Here is a 21,395-nt window from a genome sequence, read left to right as displayed (position 1 = left end):
GTATCTCCATTGAGATTCAGCCACTGATACCCACAGCATTGTCATTTTTTCAGTGCTTATTTTATTTTGTATCTCCATTGAGATCCAGCCACTGATACCCAGATTTTTGTCAGTGGATTTATAAATATGTTTCTGTTACATTAGAACAGTTGTTACTAAAACTATTATCTTTTAATAAATACGTAAAAACAAAAAGAAAACTCGTTTTTTTATCCCGAAAATTATATTTTGTTTTGATACCAATTGTTCTGTAACTGCTGTATTTGTTTTTCTATATAATTACCGTTTTATTATATTATTTCTTCTGCACAAATGTCATAATTCTAAGGTTACTTGTGTTTTTTTTTCGTTATTTACCTAAACTTCCACCTAAAGAAATATATGTTAATTTTTAGATTATCACTCGGGCGGGTCAGAATTAATGGTGGTGTTAATATACACTGTAAATGCAAAAATAAAATAAGAGAAATAAGAACTGATTGATTACAAAGAAATGTATATATTCAAAATGACTATGTAACAAAATATGACATAAAAGTGAATGAATCTCACAAAAGAGAAAACCAAAAAGTCCGCCTTTTTCTAAATTAAAATTTTACCTTTATTCTGTTTATACATTTTAAATTTAACCTGTTACTGGTGGTTCTAAAATTTAAAAAAATATATAAATAAACAGATTCACGATGTTTTTAAAATGTAAAATATAAAATGTTATTTTAGATTGTATTTAGTTAAAATAATATTATGTAGAAGTAGGATAAATATATCGATGAATTATTAATATGGTTATAAATGTATCTGGTGGGTTATGAATAATAACAAATTAATAATTGTATTGTATTGTCACATCACAATCATGACTCTCTGCTTGAGTGACTCCTCTGCCCTGTCAATAGTATTCGACAAGTATCTTTGGCGTGGTGTGAGACTCGAACAAACGAACGCCGCTTGCTTGCTTCCAATAGGTGCACTCAACCGTTGATTTGGGTACAATACCTTCTTGACTCATTTTAATATGAATGGACCTTTTTTACTATTTGTATAGAGGTAGTGTAAGCTAAGGTATCAGTCAGTCACTCGATCATGGAGACTCGTACGTTAGCATTTGTGGTGCTCTGCTGTGGCTTAATATGCCCTGGAAATTTCTCACCGGTAAGTTTGTATTATAATTAATATATTTTAATTTGTGGTGAAATATAATAATTCTGCGTTAATTTTAGATGTGTTATCTAGAAATAAAAAACTTGGTGAATATTGATAACAGTATAATGTTTAAATAGGCCTTATGAAATAATTATCCTTGAGATATGTTCAATAAAAGTGGGTTTCCTTATTTTATCAACATTTTGAACGTTTTGACACAATTCTTGTTGCTATTTTTCTAGTCCAGTAGTCTTGTTTGAAAGACATTGTTATTTTAGACAATTTAAGCTGTGGTTTTCAAAGTGAAAGTTTTGATTTTAAAAGTCTGTCTACAGGTTGTTACTATAATAATATACACATGTGGTCAGTTCATATAATGGATACAATACAAGCATGGCCAAAATAGATTGCCTAAAAAAGTTTTGCATTTTCTAACACTTTCACACTAATGGAAATTACTGAAAACATGAGAATGCTGTAGGTATCAGTGGCTGGATAATAAGCAAAAAGCTAAATAAAAAAGTAAAACAGCAAGAAAGAAAGTGCCAAACTTTTGGAAAACAAAGTAAATGTGTATTCATCCCACATAGGGAAACTAAATGAACACTTGGGCCTAATCCTATTTTAATCAAAGCTATTGATTCCAAATAACCAAAACGGTAACATGTATTTTCAACATTTCTTGAACTTTACCATTTTAGCAGTATTTTGATAATTTAAATATAGGCGTACTCTGCCATACAAATTATAAATTCTATATTTGGCAATGTGTATCTAAATGTTTTACATCACTTGAAATCTTGTCGTCCAATGTTAATTGCTCTGGTTCATTTGGATTACCGTTCATTTGTGGCGGAAATAATGCTTTAATTCAGAAGGGTTTAGGTTTAGCCTAAAAATCTCCGCAACGGAATTTGTAGAATAATGGGCGTTGGCAAACCCAATTTGTACCATGAGCCATCGTCGCCTTCTTAAGTAGGTTCTAACAAAACAGATTAATTGTCATTCTTGAGGATTAACACTGACATAGCATCCTCAGAACACTATAGATTACAAAAGAACTATTGTTTTAATTATGGTGTGAGATTTCTAAAGAAGCTTGCACAACGTGTTGAGTTTCTACTTTTTCTAAAAGGAGAAGTTTAACAGTATGAAGTCTTTCATAAAGACGTTCCCTTATCAATGACATATTTCAAGTATGCATTTGGCATGCTAATATTGTGTGTTTGCAGGAGAGAATACTGTCAAGATGTTCTTGTTTATCGGGTATAAATGAAATACAAGAATCGTTATTTTCATATTTTAAGTTGCATGCTTTTACTGTACTTCAATATTAACCACCCAATATTTTGTTAGTTCCCTGTGGTATGCCTAAATGAATGCCTAGTTGCCCAAATATAAAAGACTGAGATTTCAGGGAGTGTCAACCCTCGGATCAATGTTTAGCTTAGTCTTTCCAAGGTGTATGCACTTCCGTAACGGCACTTACTGGTTCCATTGTTAAGAACCCTATTGTCATTCTTACAGTCAAATAGCACTGTTAGCCTGTCATCGACCACCAGAGTGAGCTAAGCGGGCGCGGCCTGGTACTGACATGCGGCGACAAATTAATACATAAATTAATCATATAATACTCTACCTAAGTATTTGAAGAAGAGTTTTTAATATATTTTGCTAAGCGTAAGAATAAAGCTTTTCCATTTATAACCATAACAGAACCATAGATATAACAACATTTCCATTTTGACAGTAGGCCCTACAGTCATTCTTCAGTGGAGAGTTAGCTTTAATAACCAGCTTCGTATAAATGTTCAAATTAATTAACAATCGTTTAGGCCTATTATTTATTGACTAAAACGAATCATGCAGAGGAATTAAACATTAGTTTACATTGTGTCTATAATGTATACACCAACCTTGAATCTGTTTGCTATACTAATGATTTTGTATTGTGTTTTCTGCACTTCATATGAGTAATAATTACAATAGAATGGGCGTGTTTATATATGATCCCATACTGCTGTAGTGGTTTTGTCTATTGACCGTAATGTGTCATAGTTTTAGTTGAACAAAATTTGGGTTCTCCTAAATGCCAAGTCACACCAATTACTTTTTTAGGAGTAAGAATGGTTGCATGTCACCTTTAGGGGTTAGATTTATATTAAATAATAAATAACCACATTATCAGCATGTAAAAATGAGGTCTATAAGGTTCCATTCCCTTGGGATAAAATTTTCAACTTAAATTCTAATTGTTCCGTTCAGTGCTTTGTGTCACAGAGTGTACCGACTTAGTAATAGTTTTAAGCTGGTCTTCATTGTTACAAATTCGCCACATTTTTGGCTTCGTACCTTGAGCCTTCATGCACCTATTGTACTGGTGACTTTTGTTCTGTGTGGTTGACTTCAATGACAGGATAAAATTCAGTTTATAGAGTAGAAGTAGGTGAAGATCAAACAACCCAATAATGAAGGCTAAATTTGTTTCTGACAATGCATTCATTCATAACAATACATAAATACCTGACATATATGGTACCAAGAATTCCATGCATGTGGCACGGGAATCGTACCACTTCCGTTGGGACTATAACAATCAAACATTCTTCATGCCCTATTACTCTAGTAGGCCTACTGCTAGCCTAACATTTTTCCTTTGATGATGGAAGTGTTCCACAAAATACACCAAGGTATCTTTAGTTATAAAACAAAACAACTTAATTGCATAGCAGAGTTAGAACACCGAATTGCGAAAAAAAAGTTTACAAAGAGTCAACGCATTAAAAACTGACTTAAGCCTATGTCATGTCTTAATACTTATTTACACACAATTTTGTTTGAAAAATATGTTTGTCTGTAAGATTCTATTCCTAAATATGAATAAATATTGTTCGTACTGTGTGTCAGACACGACTTTGTTGAGTTTGCTATACACATCATTTTTTTATGTTAGTATAATTAAGCCTACCGATGATAAAACAAACTATTCCTAATTCACTTCAACGTAATTAAATGATGTACACCCCTCTGAGATTATACTTACATATACTTAATTTTTGCTGAGCAGTTTTTTCTAATATAAATTAAATACCCTATTAATAATGAAATCATCTTTTCTCTTACGTAATAGTTACAACCTTTGCTGAGTGCTGAAGATGTTTCGAAGTATTATGAAGAAGGAAAGGGTAAGACCATACTTTGTATGCAAACAAGAAAGTAGCTTTGGTTACGAATCTTTCTAGCGTTTATCTTCATAAATAACTTTGTTTAAACAAACCGATTTTGTTTTAACAAAATCAATCATATTTCAAATATTTTTAGCAAGATATGTTTATTAAGTGAAAGAAAAAGAATCAGAGCTGTGAAGTTTGCGAGTCCAATTCAATTAACCTCGTTGCCGGCCCAGTCATGAAAGAGATACTCGCTGAAGTTGCACAATTTTAAACAAAATCCTTTTTAAATAATAGGAACAGATTACGAAGTGGTCGGTGTTGATTCTGACCATGGCTCGAAACGATACAATTTTGAGGCCTTTGGGCGAGATTTGTCGATGATCCTACACGCCGTTGATGATGGTTCTGGCAAACACGAATGTCACCATGAAGGAAAGTTGGTTGATGGCTCAGATGCAAGCATTGCCATTGACACCTGCCATGGCTTGGTAAGCTATCACCTCTATTTCCCAAAACGATTACAAATATAAGATATAATCCAATCAAGGCCTAACTAATAAGATTGGAAGACTTTCAGCATGAAATGTACAGATTACTGGAAACTCAGCCTAAAGCTCTGTCTACACTATCAAATTTTATGTGACAACAAAGTGTGATGTGCCCATATATGGACATAATGATATCATATCACTACCATATTTGGGAGTATCACTACCATATTTGGTCATATCACACTTTTTTTGGTCAAACTAGTTTGATAGTGTAGACAAAGTTTAAAGAAAATATACATCCGATTACCTGTACTGTTTTTCACGTTATGATGATCTGGAGAAATTTCAATAGGCTACAAAAAATCAGCTATAATTATCCCTTCACAACATGAAAAGTTAGAAAAATCTATTCCTGACGACAGTATATTTTCCTAAGGTAGAAACTTTTTCAGTTGTTTCATAATCATTAAAATTAATTTTCTGCTTTTGTATTTGTGTTTTTCAGACTGGTTATATAAGTGTAAACGGTGAACAATACTTTATCGCTAAGCTTAGTAACGAGCATGCACGTAAGGTGATGACCGACTTTGAAGACCCTCATATAGTCTTCAAAGGGAATCAATTGAACTCTGACATGAAATTGAGCAGGAATCGTCGTTCGATAACAAAAAGACCAGAACAAAAATACGCTGAAGTTAATGTTTACGCTGATGTGGCTGTACTGTCTGAACAATTTCAAAGCGAAGTTGACAACTTACTTGTGGTATGTCTTTATTTTACATCACATATTATGAGGTAGCCAATCCATTTTCAACAAAGACGAATAAAGCATGCATGTGTCAGGTGTTGCGGTAAACATGTTTAGACCACCACCTTGAACTATCCACTTTATATCACTTTGTTACGGTTTTTTTTCTATCTAAATTCAAATCTATCAAATTTTAGTTACGTCATGTAATAATTAACTTTTTTTTCTGCAGGAAATCAAATCATATTTTGAAACTTTTACCACCATCGTTACCGGAAATAAGCCCATAAAGTTTAATTTTAGGCCCGTGGCAACTGTTACTTCGGTAAGTATTTTTAAATCATGTTTAATTAAATGGTTTGTGAACATTCGCATGACCATAAAAAGACGGGAAAAAGACTGTTAGATATTGATGGTTTTCGTAAATAAATACGGTATGTCAAATTAAAACAAATTTATATATATATATAAATAAATAAGTACATAATAATAACAAAACACAAACAAAAAATGGTATTGGTTTTACGTTCTTGGTAGATTGGATATACTGTATTATGTCAACGCGTTTTCAAGTCCAACGGTGACGTGTTTTGCTTAATGCTTAACGAAACAACACGTTTCGTAAGGGCAGTGGGAAACTTGGGAAAAACCGAGAGCAGTTGTTACGTAACAATTGTTTCGATATTTTGATAATGTGCTCTCAATACTGTTTAGGTTGTAAAAAATGCTGATGTTGATACCTACCTACAAAACTTCTGCAATTCTGTGGAGGATTCTGCTGATATCAGTCTTCTACTTACAAGGTAAATTTTATTATGAAAATTGATGATGTTAGCCGGCCTACTACTACTACTACTACTACTACTACTAGGCCCCCCCCCCCCCCCCCCCTAGGCCTAGGCCTACTAGTACTAGCTATTGTACTGACTAGAGGGCGGTGACCGACAAAAGTAGGCCCTACGCACTATACAGAGTCTCCACTTAGGGCTAGGCTAGTAGCTAGAAACAGGAGAAGTGCTATTATGATATGATGCTGCTCCTTGAAAAGCGTATTTTATATAACAGTATGTACTCATTCTCTGTTTCAGTTTGAATCTAACGTTTAATGGCAATGCAGGAATTACTGGAAAAGCTTCAGATTCAAACAACAAACGATGTGTAATTGCCGAATTTGGGGTCAATGTCACTTATGCACCTGTCAACATTGTTCACGAAATTGCGCACTTGTAAGTACAGTAAATATCTCTAGTAAATTCTCTATTCGTTGTTGATTCAATCATTTAATTTATTGGGATCTTATTCTTCCGAAAAAATCAATTCATTAAATGCCTTCAAACAAGTTTTCAACGGTAAATTTTTTCAGGCCAACGTTGTTTTTTTCCTTACTACATGCCCACAACCTATATAAAAAAATATATTTAAGGTGTTACCTTTTTTTGTTTTACAAACAGATTCGGTGTTAGGCATGACGGTGAACTTAGTACTTGCAAAAGTCCGAGCTATATAATGGCAGACCGACGACTGCCTGGATCAAAACCGGACAGATGGTCTAAATGCAGTAAGCAAGACCTTGAAGCATTTTTATTAAGTGACGATTCTTTCTGGTTGGACAATGAACCTGCAACAGTGTACCCTTTTAATGATGTTCTCCAAGGAAGCGTACATGATGATATGGAACAATGCAAGAATGTCTTTCCAGAAACCACCAAAGTTGCAGGAATTGTAAAAAACAGTCAGGTAAACTTCAATTTTTTAAAAGTAATTTTGATCTATTAGGATTTAGTAGAAAATTCATCGAGTACATAACAAACTTAGATTTGTTCTTGAAAAAGAACTGGTGATGACATTTTAGTAGGCCTACTGAATTGGTGCAAGGAGGTGTTATATTAGTAACTTACTAAATTGTTTTGTTGCATTAAGTTTATCAAAGACCTCAAATTATAACCATTTCAAACATAGGAGGCATTAATTTGAATAGAATTGATACACCAGGATTAAGTCTGTTTTGCAGTTTTTTACAGGGCGGTTCTTTTCATTATCATTTCTAGAACATCTGTCCAGAAATTAAGTGTGAGGACGACACTGGAAATATTTACTCCATGATGAAACCTGCTCTTGCTGGTACAGGGTGTGGATCTCAATGTATCTGTATTATTGAGAAAGGTCATTACCTTCACAACACCAGACAGTGTACAGGCAACAATTGCGACATTCCAGAGTAAGTTGATGTAGCCTAATTGTTTAAATTTTTGACATTTACTTTCCTCTGTCATAACACCTACCTACCTAAAAGGTAGTGGAGCTTGGTGATTAATATGCTTGCTTTCGAACCCCAAGGTCCAGGGTTCAATCCTGAACTAAGTCCAGAGTTCAATTCTGACCTAAGTCCAGGGTTCAATCCTGACCTTTACTTCCTGTGCCTCAAAGGAGACTTGGTTTATAAGCTTGATAAATTATAGTTTATCCATCCTGTAATTGATGAGTTTCTTGCTGTTGGATGCGTATGAAATAACAAATAATTATTTTTAAAAGCGGTGCTACAGAACATTTTTCTATTAATTTTGGTGAAAGGTTACCCATTATTTATTTATTAACCATTTATTCTTCAATGTTTACTATAGTTCTGACTATTTTTTAGCCCTTGCCTTGATATGTTATGTTGTATTTATGTTTACAATGTTTATAATATATATACTTATTTTTGGGTAAATAAAAAAAATAAAGATATATAATCACCAAAATTGATTCTTTAAATTTGAGGCAATAATTTTTACACATGAAAATACTATTTTTATTTCAAATAATTACCCAGTGAACGATTGTAAGTTATTTCACGATGCTTGTTCTGCTTCACGGCACAATGAGTGGTATTTTTGATAGTGTATTTTCAGTGATGTTGCAAATGATATATATATTTAACAGTAAATTTAAATTTTAAACCCCTTAATGGTTTAAATTAGATGTAAATGTGTATGTTTTTTATAGTACTTTTGTTATTGATGATTTTGTTTTTAATTGGAAGATATATTTGAGAACTAAAATAATTATTTTGAAAGATACTATAATGTCTGTCACTGTTTTCTCTCTGTTGTTCAGGTGGACCGCATCAGATTGGGGTGCTTGTGTAGACTGCACTCGGGAACGCTCAGTCTTATGTGTAATTATTAACAGTGATACTCAAACTATTACCCTTGTATCTGACACAAGTTTATGTCCAGTTGATGAACCGGCTTCGTCTGAAACCTGTAACTGCGATGCGACAGAATGTGCTGCAACATGCGGAGTCGACAATTTAACGTAAGTTATTTTAAACTAATATATTTATTGAAATTGAGATACTGTGTGCAGTACAGTTAATTAACCATATCATAAAGAATCAGTTTAAATAAATATTCAGTGTGTCTGCCACCTTCTATCTACCAAGGTCTAATGTAGTTGTAGGTGCCGTATAATTTTCCCTATCAGGAAGAATTAAAACAAAAACGTTTTTTTTTTCAGTTATATGTATGTAACAGGTAGCTTTAGCGCATGCGGTGCAGCTTGCGGTGCGTCCGTGCAAACTAGATCCGTTTTATGCCAGAATAGCAATGGAGTGACAGTTGACAACTCATTCTGTAGCGGCCAAACAGTGCCATCGACATCCCAGGAATGTACCAACTATGTTAATTGTCAGTATCAGACTGGAAGCTATGGAGGTGTAAGTAGTTTTATCTCATTCTATTTATTCAATTTCAATATACAAAGAAAACATAACAATAATAACAAAATTCATATTGACTGTTTGACATAGATGCATATCGATTCAAATTGATATATGCCTTTAATTTTTGTTGATCTTATAACAAGTCTGGTAGCCTAGTGGTTAGAATACTTACTGTCATACAGAAAGATCCGGGTTCAATTCCTGTACTAGTCCACAAGCTTCAATTGAGTGTTTAGTAAGAATGAGGCGGTGTGGCCATCCTACCACATAATGCCAAGGCTTAGTACAGCTCATTCTCCTACATTCAAAATAGAGAGTTTTTGATTTGCGACGACCAACCTATATATATAATATAAAAATTTGATTTGTAACTCTGACAGAGTGTTCTAGATGGCATATGATAAATAAATGTCTTCGAGTTGTTAATGAAGGCTTGTCTGACCATTCCAACATTATCTAGAACTTGTTTGAATAACGTGTTCGTATTTCTACCACGCTTCGAGCATTTGTCATCTTGGAAGAATAGCTTTTTCGTCATCTGATCATTATCGGATCTAATCAGATGTGCAGCATAATTTCGTTGCTGGGTTTTGATGAATGTAGATAAATCACATGTCTTACATATATTGTGAATGTCGATGTTGGTGTAATACAGTTTATAACATTCATCATCTAAAGTGTTTTTTCGCCGATAACCATTACGGATCATTCCTAGTTCAGGACAATTGATGTGTCGTCGGTCATCGCCTGCACCTAGGAGCCATCAAACCTGTGTGAAGGTGGAGAGCGAGGACACAATATCTCTGCATGTGCACAATGAATTAACATAACGTAGTTTGCTTGTCGGTTCGTCTCAAATCAAAAGCTCCGTAATATGAACACATGACTAACCTTTACCTTATAACAATATGTTCTTATTTTTATTTTTGATAGTGTTCATTTACATGTGGGGCTGGAGTTCAAACAAGAACAGTGACATGTGTAAATGCAGTAACCGGTGCCCTTGCTGACGACAGTTCGTGCATATTGGCTGGCCTTACCACACCGTCTACCACACGAGCTTGTAATAATGGCAACTGTCCTACTACTACTACTTATATTTACGTTACTACTCCTTTCTCAGATGTAAGTAAATAATTTTGTTAAGGATTAATTAAATTACTCACAATCTGTTTAATTATACACCTGTTTCTGTGTGGGTGTGTGTGTAGACGATGAGTCTATGTAGTGGGAATAGAAATAGAAGAACATTAGATTACAACAGCAACAACAACAGTTTAATTGATACGCATAAATAACGATAGTCCAAAAATACATGTTCCTTCATTGTACACATTGTCGGAGTTTAAAATCTGTAAAGATGTACCCTTTTGTAAAACTAAACGTTGGAAACAATCAACTATTCCTTTTATAAAATAATGAATAATGATTCGATCAACGGTTTACATTAGTTCACATAATAGTGTTTTTTTGTACCAATTTTGATGTATTTAAAAAATTTGTTTTTAAAATAGTATTTTTAAAAATTGATTTGCATAATTGCCTACTTTGTAATCAGAATGTATCTGTCCGTCTTCTGTTCAGTTTTGGTTGTTATATATAATCTTTTCTGTAAATGATCTTTTTTAGTGTTCAGTAACTTGCGGGACTGGTGAGCAAACACGTACCGTGTCTTGTTCAATTCAAGAAACCAGTGCAATTGTTGATAACAGTTTCTGTTTAGCTGCTGGGCTCAACGAGCCAGGTACATCCCAAGTTTGTACGCAAAGTGCTTGCCCAGTTCAAACAGTTGCCTTTACTACGGGAAGTTTTGATGATGTAAGTTATTTTTTAAATAAATCAAAATACAAATTAGAAAATGAACATTTGGTGCATTATTTTTATATAAATCAATCAGTAGCTGAATCTCAATGGAGGTACATATAAAATAAGCACTGAAAATTGACAATGCTGTGGGTATCAGTAGCTGGATCTCAATTGAGATACATTTAAAATAAGCACTGACAATTGACAATGCTGTGGGTATCAGTAGCTGAATCTCAATGGAGGTACATATAAAATAAGCACTGAAAATTGACAATGCTGTGGGTATCAGCAGCTGAATCTCAATGGAGATACAAATAGAATAAGCACTGAAAAATAACAATGCTGTGGGTATCAGTGGCTGGATCTCAATTGAGATACAAATAAAATTAGCAAAAATCTAAATACAAATGATACAGTATTAAAACAGCCAGATAGAAATCCCAGAGCTTTCGAATGACGCTAACCCTTTTTAAATAAACTATATAAAAATATGAATTTTACTATTTTATTTAACAAAAAGTTTACTGAAAAAACTGATAACAGAATTTAGAAACTGAGAATTTAAAAACAGCATTTAAAGTTTACAATTACAGATTTGAATATATAATAATGTGCCATTAAAGAAAATATTATGATATAAAAATCTCAACAAAATAGAATTACATGTTTTAACAATTTGTTTTTTATTTCAGTGTTCGCTTACTTGTGGAGGAGGTGTACAAACAAGAACAGTTGCTTGTTATGTAGTTTCCACAAATGCAATTGTTGACAATAGTGTGTGTATTGACGCCGGTCTTCAAATGCCAAGCACGCAGATGTCATGTAACACACAGCAATGTCCTACATATAGTTACGTTGTGCAAGACTGGGAGGTAAGTGTGTTCTTTATATACTTTTAAAAGTTTTCTGTTCATTCATTCATTCATTTCCTTTAATTTTGGGTAGTACATCCATATACAAAACACACAAAACAATAAAAAACAAATTCAACCAAGAAATGAGCAATAATACCTTCAACAAAAGAAACCTAAAATATTAAGTTGCACCAACAGTAATGCATGCTGAATTATGTGTAATAAAAACACCTCAAGGATATCTTAATCAGAGTGAGACAAATTATATCAAATTAAAACAGAATAGATTGATCATAATTACAACACACCTGATTTTATCCCTGCAATTTGATTGGTCAATTACGCATCATGTGTCATTTGGAATTAGCCGTATCTAACGATACATTTTTGTTCAATTTAGGACTGTTCAGTGACATGTGGTACTGGAGTGGAGATGAGAAACTTATTATGTGTTCAAGGCATTATGATAGTGGATAATTCATTATGTGTATCAGCAGGACTTACTGCTCCAGATACGCAGAGAGATTGTAACACGCAAGTTGCTTGCCCGAGCCGATACACTTATGTCGTAGGAAGCTTTGGAGGGGTTAGTACTTCATTAATGCTTTTAAAAAGTAAAATGCTACTGACCGTTTTGTAGACAGACTTAAGAATCTTTCTATCCACGCTTCAGATTGCCCATACAGCATTTATTTCATGGCATGCCATGCGGCTATGCGTATATCGAGAAAAAAGATAGCCACATGGAGTGTCGAAAAACAAAACATTGAGATATGGTTTTATTTTCCTGAGCCACACCAAAGCAGATGTGACGCTTTAGAGGGTTGTTTTGAGTGATTATTGCACATTGAATTGTACTATTGTCGGGATACTGTTCAATATATACCCTGTTGATATGAGTGCCATGGCTATGAGACATGACATTTTTGAATGTGCCTATTTACAATCGTTTCTTTTGAACCCTCAAACCCATTTGACAACAAAGCAAAATAGCCCTAAAGCTCTCTCTCTCTACACTATCAAACTAGTTTGACAACACATTATGATGTGCCCATATATGGACATAATGATGTCATATCACTACCATATAAAGGCAAACTAGTTTAGATAGTGTAGACAGAGCTTAAAACAAGGTTGTTTTTTTGTTTTAGTGTTCAGTTACTTGTGGTGCAGGTATGGCAACTAGAACTGTAGAATGCCAAGATACCCAGAATAACAATGTGGTAGTGTCTAATAGCTTTTGTGGAGGTACACCACCAACAACTATGACAGACTGTAATTTAGGCATGTGTACTGGAATGTGAGTATTTCCATAGCTTGAAGCTCTGTCCACATTATCAAACTGGTTTGACAAAAAAGGTGTAATGTGCCCAAATATGGTAGTGATATGACATCATCATGTCCATCACATTGTTTTGTCACATAGGGGTTGATTTTGTAGGCAGAGCTCTAGGGGCTTTACTACTGTATTCTAACATCAATAAATAATTTAGCAATGATATTTATCATAGTAAATATAGCAACCTGTTTATATGGAAAATATGATTTAATAGCTAACAATACACCTAGAATACATTACATTATGCAGTAATAGTGTCTGCTTTAAGACATATTGTAACGTTGAACTATACATTTGAAATGAAATAAAGACTTTTGATGATTAAAATGTCCTTTATAAAATCTAATATTAAAATGAACTGAGTATAATTTACTGGAAGGAGTTTTCTGTAATAATAAGATTATTTTTAACAATAATTTATAGGTTCAAAGTTAATAATTTATTGTGTCTTTATTACTCAGGTATCAGTATCTTACCAACGTATATTCTGGATGCTCTTGCGAAGGAATTCAAACAAGAGATGTGTTCTGTATTTTTGTAAGCGGCAATACTTTTGTTAGTGCCACAGACCAAGATTGTCTCAACGCTGGCCTCACTAAACCTCCAGAGGCTGCAACATGTACTCCTCCAAGTTCTTGCCAGGCTCCAGTATGGACAGTTGGTCAATGGATGGATGTAAGTCTAAATTAACAACTTTATATAATTCATCAGAGAGCTAACTGCAATAGAGTCAATGCTCAAAAGTGAGCATCCATGGCGAGGGACCATATCAATGAAACCAAAATACAGCCTATAATAAAACACAAGAAACATACAGGAAGTTCTTTTTTATCTAGGTGTGTGTTCTCCTACCTTATCAACTAGGGATGTGTTCCCCTACCTAATCATCTAGGGGTGTGTTCCCCTACTTTTTCATCTAGGTGTGTCTTCCCCTACCTTTTCATCTAGGTGTGTCTTTCCCCCTACTGTTTCATATAGGTGTGTCTTTCCCCCCTACCTATTTACCTAGGTGTATCTTCCCTTAGATACAGTTCTTTCAGGTGTCCTGGGTAGGTGATGTTGTTCAAATTAATGCTAGGCCATCAAAGGCTAGATGATAGAAACCTAAAAATTAACTTGAGATTGTGTGGAAGTTTCCCAGCCAACCTTGTACCATGCACAATTGTAAATTAAAATCTTCTGTTCTTAAATTCTCATCTCATATGATGTATATATGTTTTTTTTTCAGTGTTCAGTGACGTGTGGCGTTGGCACTGAAACTAGACAGGTATTTTGTATTGAGTTTCCTGGAGGGACTACTATTGTAGATGATTCCAATTGCGATCCTAACACCATGCCTGACACTTCTCAAGATTGTAACACAAACAATGATTGCCCAGTGACGTAAGTAAAATTTCTTCCCTAGGTAACAATATTTTCTCAGTGGTGTTGTGTAAATGCTTTTAAGCTTATGGGTACCTGGTAAGGCCAAGGAACAGCTTTGCGATGAATGCTAGCTGTATTATGGAAGTATGTTTCCATAAAAGTACAGCTCTTAGAAATTTCACAACATTATATCCATGATATTATTATATATTTTTAAAATGTCAAAGTGGTATAGAAGAAAAATTAACATATTTTCTATATGTAAATACTTCTGTTTCAGGTACAGTTACCTGGCTTCGACTTGGTCCGAATGTTCTACAACGTGTGGTGAGGGAACGCAGACTCGTACTGTAGGATGTTACCTCATAACTTCTTCTCTGCAACTTGTAGATGATGTATTTTGCCAAGACTTTGTCAGACCAGCAGGTGAAAGAGCATGTCCAGACCTTACCCCTTGTGCTGGTGTCTGGATTGCCACAGTCTGGACAGAGGTAAGCTTGTTACATCACATGAGCCTGGCTAAACTTATTATGATGATATAATAATGTCCATTTGTTTAGCACCATTCCAACGATAATTGCTGTGCTGTAGACTTTTTTAACTACATGCTTCTCAGCTAAAAGTCAAGTCATGTCAGTGCTGCCAATGCTTTTCCTTTTTATCTGTCCACGGCAGTGCCTGTGTGGACTAGTACACCAGGGTAAACCCCTACTCATCAACAACATTTGCTGGGTGCACTTGATTTTGTGTAGACTGCGCCTATGGTTTATAGTCCTTGTCCAAGAAGACTCGTTCTACCATTTGGACATTGGAGCGAGTAAGCCTTTGCCGATATTATGTCTATGGATTACGGTTTCATTACTCAACACGGCATGATACGCCTATTGTATATGTAGTGATATTTTTCCGTAATTGTACATATTGCATCTGTAAATCCTGCTCATATTCACCATCTAAAGTTCTTCCAATCAAAAAAGATATTTAAATAAAATTATAGATCCGTATTTTTAGTTCCCCTTGTATTAGCATATACATGATGATGTGAAGCCATTTTAAGAGTTTTTTATTTCCAACTATTTTAGTGTTCGGTTACTTGTGACGTTGGATTCCAAGAGCGTACAATTGCTTGTTACTTCTCGAAAGATTCGCAAGTAATACTGGACGTAGCTGAGTGCACTGATCCTGAACCGCCTACAACACGTCAATGTTACGTTCAAAGCTGCCCTCTATTGCCTGGTTGCGATGAAACCATTGAGGTATTTGCTGGTGAGGTGTACACGCTGTCTAGCCCGAACTATCCCAATAATTATCCTCAGGATTACATCTGTGAAACTGTTTACACTACCACTGAAGGACGTATTCAAGTTACCTTTACCGAGTTTAATGTTGAGGAATGTTTAGGTTGCAATTGTGATGTTCTCACAGTAAGTAATATAATACACATTCTTAATTACTCTATACTTTAAAAAAAATTCAATTCTTGCAGGGGGGTCATCTGTGGTCATCCAAAAATATAAATAAAAAATACCCTTTTTCTATAACTTAACAGATTACCACACTAAGAATTAAATAGTTATTTAAACTAACTTTAAATTGATCGAATTAATAAGAATTTTAAAACTTTGGTACCCTCCAGTCTATCACATACTCCTATTTCAAAATATCTATTAGAAAAAGAGAGAGTCCCTTCAGTCTCATATTCATTGGACACCCCTAATAAGTAGACACTTTCCACGAACGAGGGACAATATATGTTTTAACACTATGGTTAATCTCTATTAACGGAACACTTTTTTTTGGGTTTCGAATATGTTAATAGAGGTCTACTGTAGTAGTTTCTGCAGATAAGAATGCGGCTGGTACTTTTTTTAAATATATATTTTTTTCTTTTCTATTAGATCACTGACGACAATATTAACCAACAATTCTGCGGACTGCCTCAAATACCTTTTACAGTAACATCTACCGATGGAGAGCTCACTGCTACTTTCACGAGTGATGCTAGTGTTAATCGAAGAGGTTACACAGCTACAGTGCAAGTTATCCCACCAGAGGGCATCCAGTGGATAGTTGGAATGTTTGGAGTGGTAATATCTTTGTCTATGTTTTAGTCTTATTTTTCACTTCTAGTAATACATTGTCTATAATCTTTTCCCGATTGTTTTTTATTGTAGTGGAGCTGTAACTTAGTGGTTATTGTGCTTGCCTTACAATTCCACAGTCTGAGGTTCATTCCTGATCCAGTGCCAGGGTTGTAACTCTTTCAACTCCACTCCCTAAGCCTCAAATGAAACTTAGTTTATAAGCATGGTGAATTCTAAAATAGTTTATCCATCCTGTAATTAGACAGTTACTCCTGTACTCCCCACCCCCGCTTTAATTCCATCTGAAATTACGGGCCTGAACAGTCTCCTCTACTTTGGTGCCTCTTTTTCAAAACACCATTCTTACAAGTTACAACATAACCATTCAAAATATAATTATGCTTTAAATTCTGCGGTACACATTTGTTAACCAGCTTCTACCATCTAATGTAGAATTGTTGGATGAGGTTTATTTAAAAGTAGTTTGAATTTGATTTAGTTTTGACTTTGAGTTGTGTCTTTGTTTCAGTGTTCTGTTACCTGTGGAGAGGGCATGCGTTCACGATCAGTTACCTGCTACAACGATGGGGTTGTGGTAGATGATGTGGTGTGCAGTGGTATTGAAAGACCTCCAGCAATGGAACCATGTCTTGCTGGTGATTGTCCACCACCAGATGGTAAGTTTTGTTTTTTAAAGACATAAAAAAACGGCAATAATTAATTTATAATTTACGTTATGTCATGCGCATTTGATTGAGTACCCAGAACATTGACAGCACTATACTTACATATGTAGCTTGGTTCATCATGTTTGTAACTTATAAACTTGTGATGGTTACCTATAGGCAAAAATTAATTGCAGATAACTGGAATAAAATAAAATACCCAAACACCAACCAAGTGTAGGTCATAGGTTATTACAAATCAAAAGCTTCCTATTTACTGTATGTCAGAATGGTTTAACAAATAACATGCTATTTATGGTTCTTACATTCCAGCCTGTGGAAATGATACCCTGCGCACAGTCAGTGGTGAGATTCAATCGCCATCAATTGGCAATTACGAAAACGACTTGTACTGTCTCACTATCATCCGAGCTCCTATCAACAATATCATTGAATTTTCATTGTTTGTATTTGATCTGGAGGATTCAGAAAACTGCACCAAAGACTCGCTCACTGTAAGTATAATGAGAGACGAGTGCTGTTCCGCTGTACCACGCCGAGAATTTTAAAGAGTCACTATCCAATCAAGTTTGAACTATACCATGAAAGCCCCATTGGTCTAATGGTTAGGACAGCTGCATATTAAGCAGAAGATTCTGGGTTCGAATCTCGGTTGTGTGACTTTTTCTCATTCTTACAGATTTTCTCATCTTATCGTTTCAAATTAATTAATTCAATTTCAGTATATCTCCGGGCAGTTTCAGAATTAATGTTCTGTGTCTAATGTGTTTATAAATATATAAAAGTATCTCTTAGGAGATCCCGCTTTGTGAATAAACTTCCCAAAGAAAAAATGACAAATAAATAGATTGGCTGGTAACCAATTTGACAACTTTTTGCTTTAAATTACAGTTTTCAGGTAAATATAAATGTCTAATAAGAGCAGGTGATCTTATAAATCACTCAGTCTTGAGCAATTTCATGGGTGGAATGGCAGGCCGACAACACGTCACCCTTTCATAAATATTTTATTTTAAATTATTTTATTATTAGTTTTCATCGGCTAATGAAGAAGAGGTATTCTGCGGAACACAATCAGGTAGTATGTTTACTTCTACGACAAATGAAGTGAACGTAACATTTAGGACGGATGGCAACACAGTAGCCATTGGCTATATTATTGATTTTGAATTCATTCAACTAGAAGGTATTTATTTATTTTATTTATTCAAAACCAACACCAATGACAACTGCTAACAGATTTGATAAACTAAAATAAAGTAAAATATTATATAAATCTAAAACAGATGTATATCAGAAAAATAAATTATTAAATCTAATAAAATAAATAATATTATTATTATTATTATGTAATATTTTTCTGAATTACAGTTGATCAGTGTGATGAAATTCTTATTGAAGAAGGTGAGGTTTTTTCACGTAACTACCCTAGTACATACCCTAACAACGAGGACTGTACTACTACCTTTTTCGTGGAAGGTTGTGTAGAAATTGTCTTTGATGTCTTTGAGGTTGAAGATAGTGATAATTGTGACAATGACTATCTAGAGGTTAGTATTTTATTTTAAATTAGATACTTAATTGTAGGGTCAGTGTAAAGGATTTGTGTTATCCGAGAGCTCTGCAATTTCTTTCTGGCTGTTTTACTTTACCGTTTTGTTTTAACTTTCTATTTATTTTATTTGTATCTCCATTGAGATCCAGCCACTGATACCCACAGCATTGTCATTTTTTCAGTGCTTATTTTATTTTATCTCCATTGAGATTCAGCCACTGATACTCACAGCATTGTCATTTTTTTCAGTGCTTATTTTATTTTGTATCTCCATTGAGGTCCAGCCACTGAAACCCACAGCATTGTCATTTTTTCACTGCTTATATTATTTGTATCTCCATTGAGATTCAGCCACTGATACCCACAACATTGTCATTTTTCAGAAATTGGCCAATTATATAGTACATGAATATATGTATAAAACTCACCTTTGGAACACTATTCAGGAGACATGTGCCCATATTTAGACAAAATGTCATATCACTACCATATTTGAGCATATCACTATCATATTTGAGCATATCACTACCATATTTGAGCATATCACTACCATATTTGAGCATATCACTACCATATTTGAGGAACATTTTGTTAGGTAACGTCATTAAAAATTTATTTCAACCAATGTTATGGCAGTATGTAAAGCGCCACTGATTGTATCATCAGTTATATCATAGAAATGTGCGCTATATTAAGTGTTAATATTAAAAGATACAATATTAATAATACTGTGATATCTTTGTATTTCAGTTTTACGATGTTTCAAATCCAGATTTTATACAGAGGGTTTGTGGTTCCAGAGACGATTTGATAATACGATCATTCACTTCCACTTTCATCCTTCAACTCATCACCAATGATGAAATAACCGATGCAGGTTACCATGGTTACTTGAACTTTGTTGATTGCCCTGTTGCTTTGTTTAGAGTTGGTGCATTTTCTGATGTAAGGATTTTCATTTTGTTAGTAATTATTAAATAAAAAGTTGAAATAGTTATTACGACGATGGCCTGTGTTTATAACCACCATAGTTTAACCCTCTACAATAACATGTTTATTTTTACAACTTGCCATGGATTTTCAAGGCTTTGTGATTATTCTTCAAATTTTTTGCTGTAACTATTTTTAATTTGCATTCTGAACATTTTGCTATGATCTTAGGCATCATGTAAACATTGTTCTACTGCAGTTACTGCAGTAATTATATTTTGTTTATTTTGGGCTACCATATTTGGGCACCCTAACCTAAACTAGTTTGATAGTGTAGACAGAGGTTCTAATTCATAATATCAGGATTTTGTGTTACACTTTAAATGTTTTACCCCAGTGTTCTGTATCATGCGGTGGCGGTGAGAGAACAAGGACTGTAGAATGTATTGCCAGTGATGGCACTGTTGTTCCTGAAGTCATTTGTGGCACAGATGTTCCGGCATCAACAGAAGTGTGTGGCGAAGAAGACTGTCCATGTATGTTTGTATTAATTTTACCAACTTAAAATAACCATCTGGTTGCCAACAGCACCATGATAAATATGTGTGCAACTTTCCATTTTATTTTACAAGCAAATATAAAAAAAGGCTACATTTTTGTAGATTATGTGTTAAAAATAATTTTAAAATAAGTTGGTTGACAGTTTACGCACAAAAATAAATATAAAATTTATTCAGAAATGTTAATGGTATAAAATTAGTCTCGTTTGCTAAGTCAGTTGTTCAGGTTCTCTCTAAACCTAAATTTTACCGTAAAATTATTTCAACTTAATTCTTTATGTTATCTCTTCTATAGCTTGTGATGTCGTTATTACCGATGATGGTGAATCCACCGTGATTAGTCCAAATTATCCAGATCCTTACAGTAATAATCTTAACTGTACGTACACCATCATCAGCACATCGGGTCAATGTATTTTCATATTTGACCAAGTCTTTGATCTTGAGGGTCGTAACGATAATGGCGAATGCGAAAACGACTATGTAGAGGTATGTATCAAGATAATTATGCAATAGCTCTACCAAAGGTCTCCAATTCGTTATAATAATTGAAATTCACGAAAACCACACTTTCCAGAAAAAAACACAGTTATTTGACACGATGATGTTTATTAGTGTAGAGCTTTAGAAATTAAAATAAGTGTTTGCGCTCATTACCACACAGGTATTTGACCTTGGTTACCCAACAATTCGTCAAAGGGATTGCGGCTCAGACCGCACCGAGGAATTCTTTCTGTCGTTGTCATCAGAAGTCCAACAGACCTTTGTTACAAATGACAATATCACCGCTGGAGGATTTTCCTCAACCATATCCTTTGTTCAATGTGAGATATATGCCTACCTTCCAGGTGAATGGAGTGAGGTGAGTTTTTGATTTTAAGCTGTTTATTTATTAAGATAAAAAAAATATTTGCAAACTATGTTATGTTTTTTTGAAGAACCAGGATTTGGCCCTGTA

General features: G+C 34.3%; 2 protein-coding genes across 2 annotated transcripts in view; one reads left to right on the top strand and one right to left on the bottom strand.

The window, feature by feature from the left end:
* The window catches only part of LOC144838823 (rab-like protein 6), a 273,930-nt gene that overhangs the window by 147,403 nt on the left and 105,132 nt on the right, over positions 1–21,395 (bottom strand). The gene's annotated exons all lie outside the window — the stretch shown is intronic.
* LOC144838817 (uncharacterized) overlaps positions 1,081–21,395 on the top strand; it is a 39,574-nt gene continuing 19,259 nt past the window's right edge. Inside the window, exons 1-29 of the mRNA XM_078694312.1 lie at positions 1,081–1,152; positions 4,274–4,328; positions 4,611–4,804; positions 5,313–5,570; positions 5,788–5,880; positions 6,270–6,358; positions 6,644–6,781; positions 7,007–7,292; positions 7,604–7,773; positions 8,652–8,852; positions 9,054–9,252; positions 10,192–10,383; positions 10,888–11,076; positions 11,757–11,936; positions 12,319–12,504; positions 13,070–13,218; positions 13,719–13,932; positions 14,486–14,640; positions 14,903–15,113; positions 15,705–16,046; positions 16,521–16,709; positions 17,236–17,383; positions 17,705–17,886; positions 18,425–18,578; positions 18,764–18,942; positions 19,698–19,892; positions 20,275–20,413; positions 20,733–20,926; positions 21,102–21,299. Coding sequence (XP_078550438.1) covers positions 1,084–1,152; positions 4,274–4,328; positions 4,611–4,804; positions 5,313–5,570; positions 5,788–5,880; positions 6,270–6,358; positions 6,644–6,781; positions 7,007–7,292; positions 7,604–7,773; positions 8,652–8,852; positions 9,054–9,252; positions 10,192–10,383; positions 10,888–11,076; positions 11,757–11,936; positions 12,319–12,504; positions 13,070–13,218; positions 13,719–13,932; positions 14,486–14,640; positions 14,903–15,113; positions 15,705–16,046; positions 16,521–16,709; positions 17,236–17,383; positions 17,705–17,886; positions 18,425–18,578; positions 18,764–18,942; positions 19,698–19,892; positions 20,275–20,413; positions 20,733–20,926; positions 21,102–21,299 — 5,148 coding nt within the window. The 5' untranslated portion in view covers positions 1,081–1,083. The remainder of the gene's footprint in view (positions 1,153–4,273; positions 4,329–4,610; positions 4,805–5,312; positions 5,571–5,787; positions 5,881–6,269; positions 6,359–6,643; positions 6,782–7,006; positions 7,293–7,603; positions 7,774–8,651; positions 8,853–9,053; positions 9,253–10,191; positions 10,384–10,887; positions 11,077–11,756; positions 11,937–12,318; positions 12,505–13,069; positions 13,219–13,718; positions 13,933–14,485; positions 14,641–14,902; positions 15,114–15,704; positions 16,047–16,520; positions 16,710–17,235; positions 17,384–17,704; positions 17,887–18,424; positions 18,579–18,763; positions 18,943–19,697; positions 19,893–20,274; positions 20,414–20,732; positions 20,927–21,101; positions 21,300–21,395) is intronic.

Source organism: Antedon bifida, chromosome 3, assembly GCF_963402885.1.
Source record: "Antedon bifida chromosome 3, ecAntBifi1.1, whole genome shotgun sequence".
Taxonomy (NCBI): Eukaryota; Metazoa; Echinodermata; class Crinoidea; order Comatulida; family Antedonidae; genus Antedon; species Antedon bifida.
This window is presented reverse-complemented; position numbering and strand designations above follow the sequence as displayed.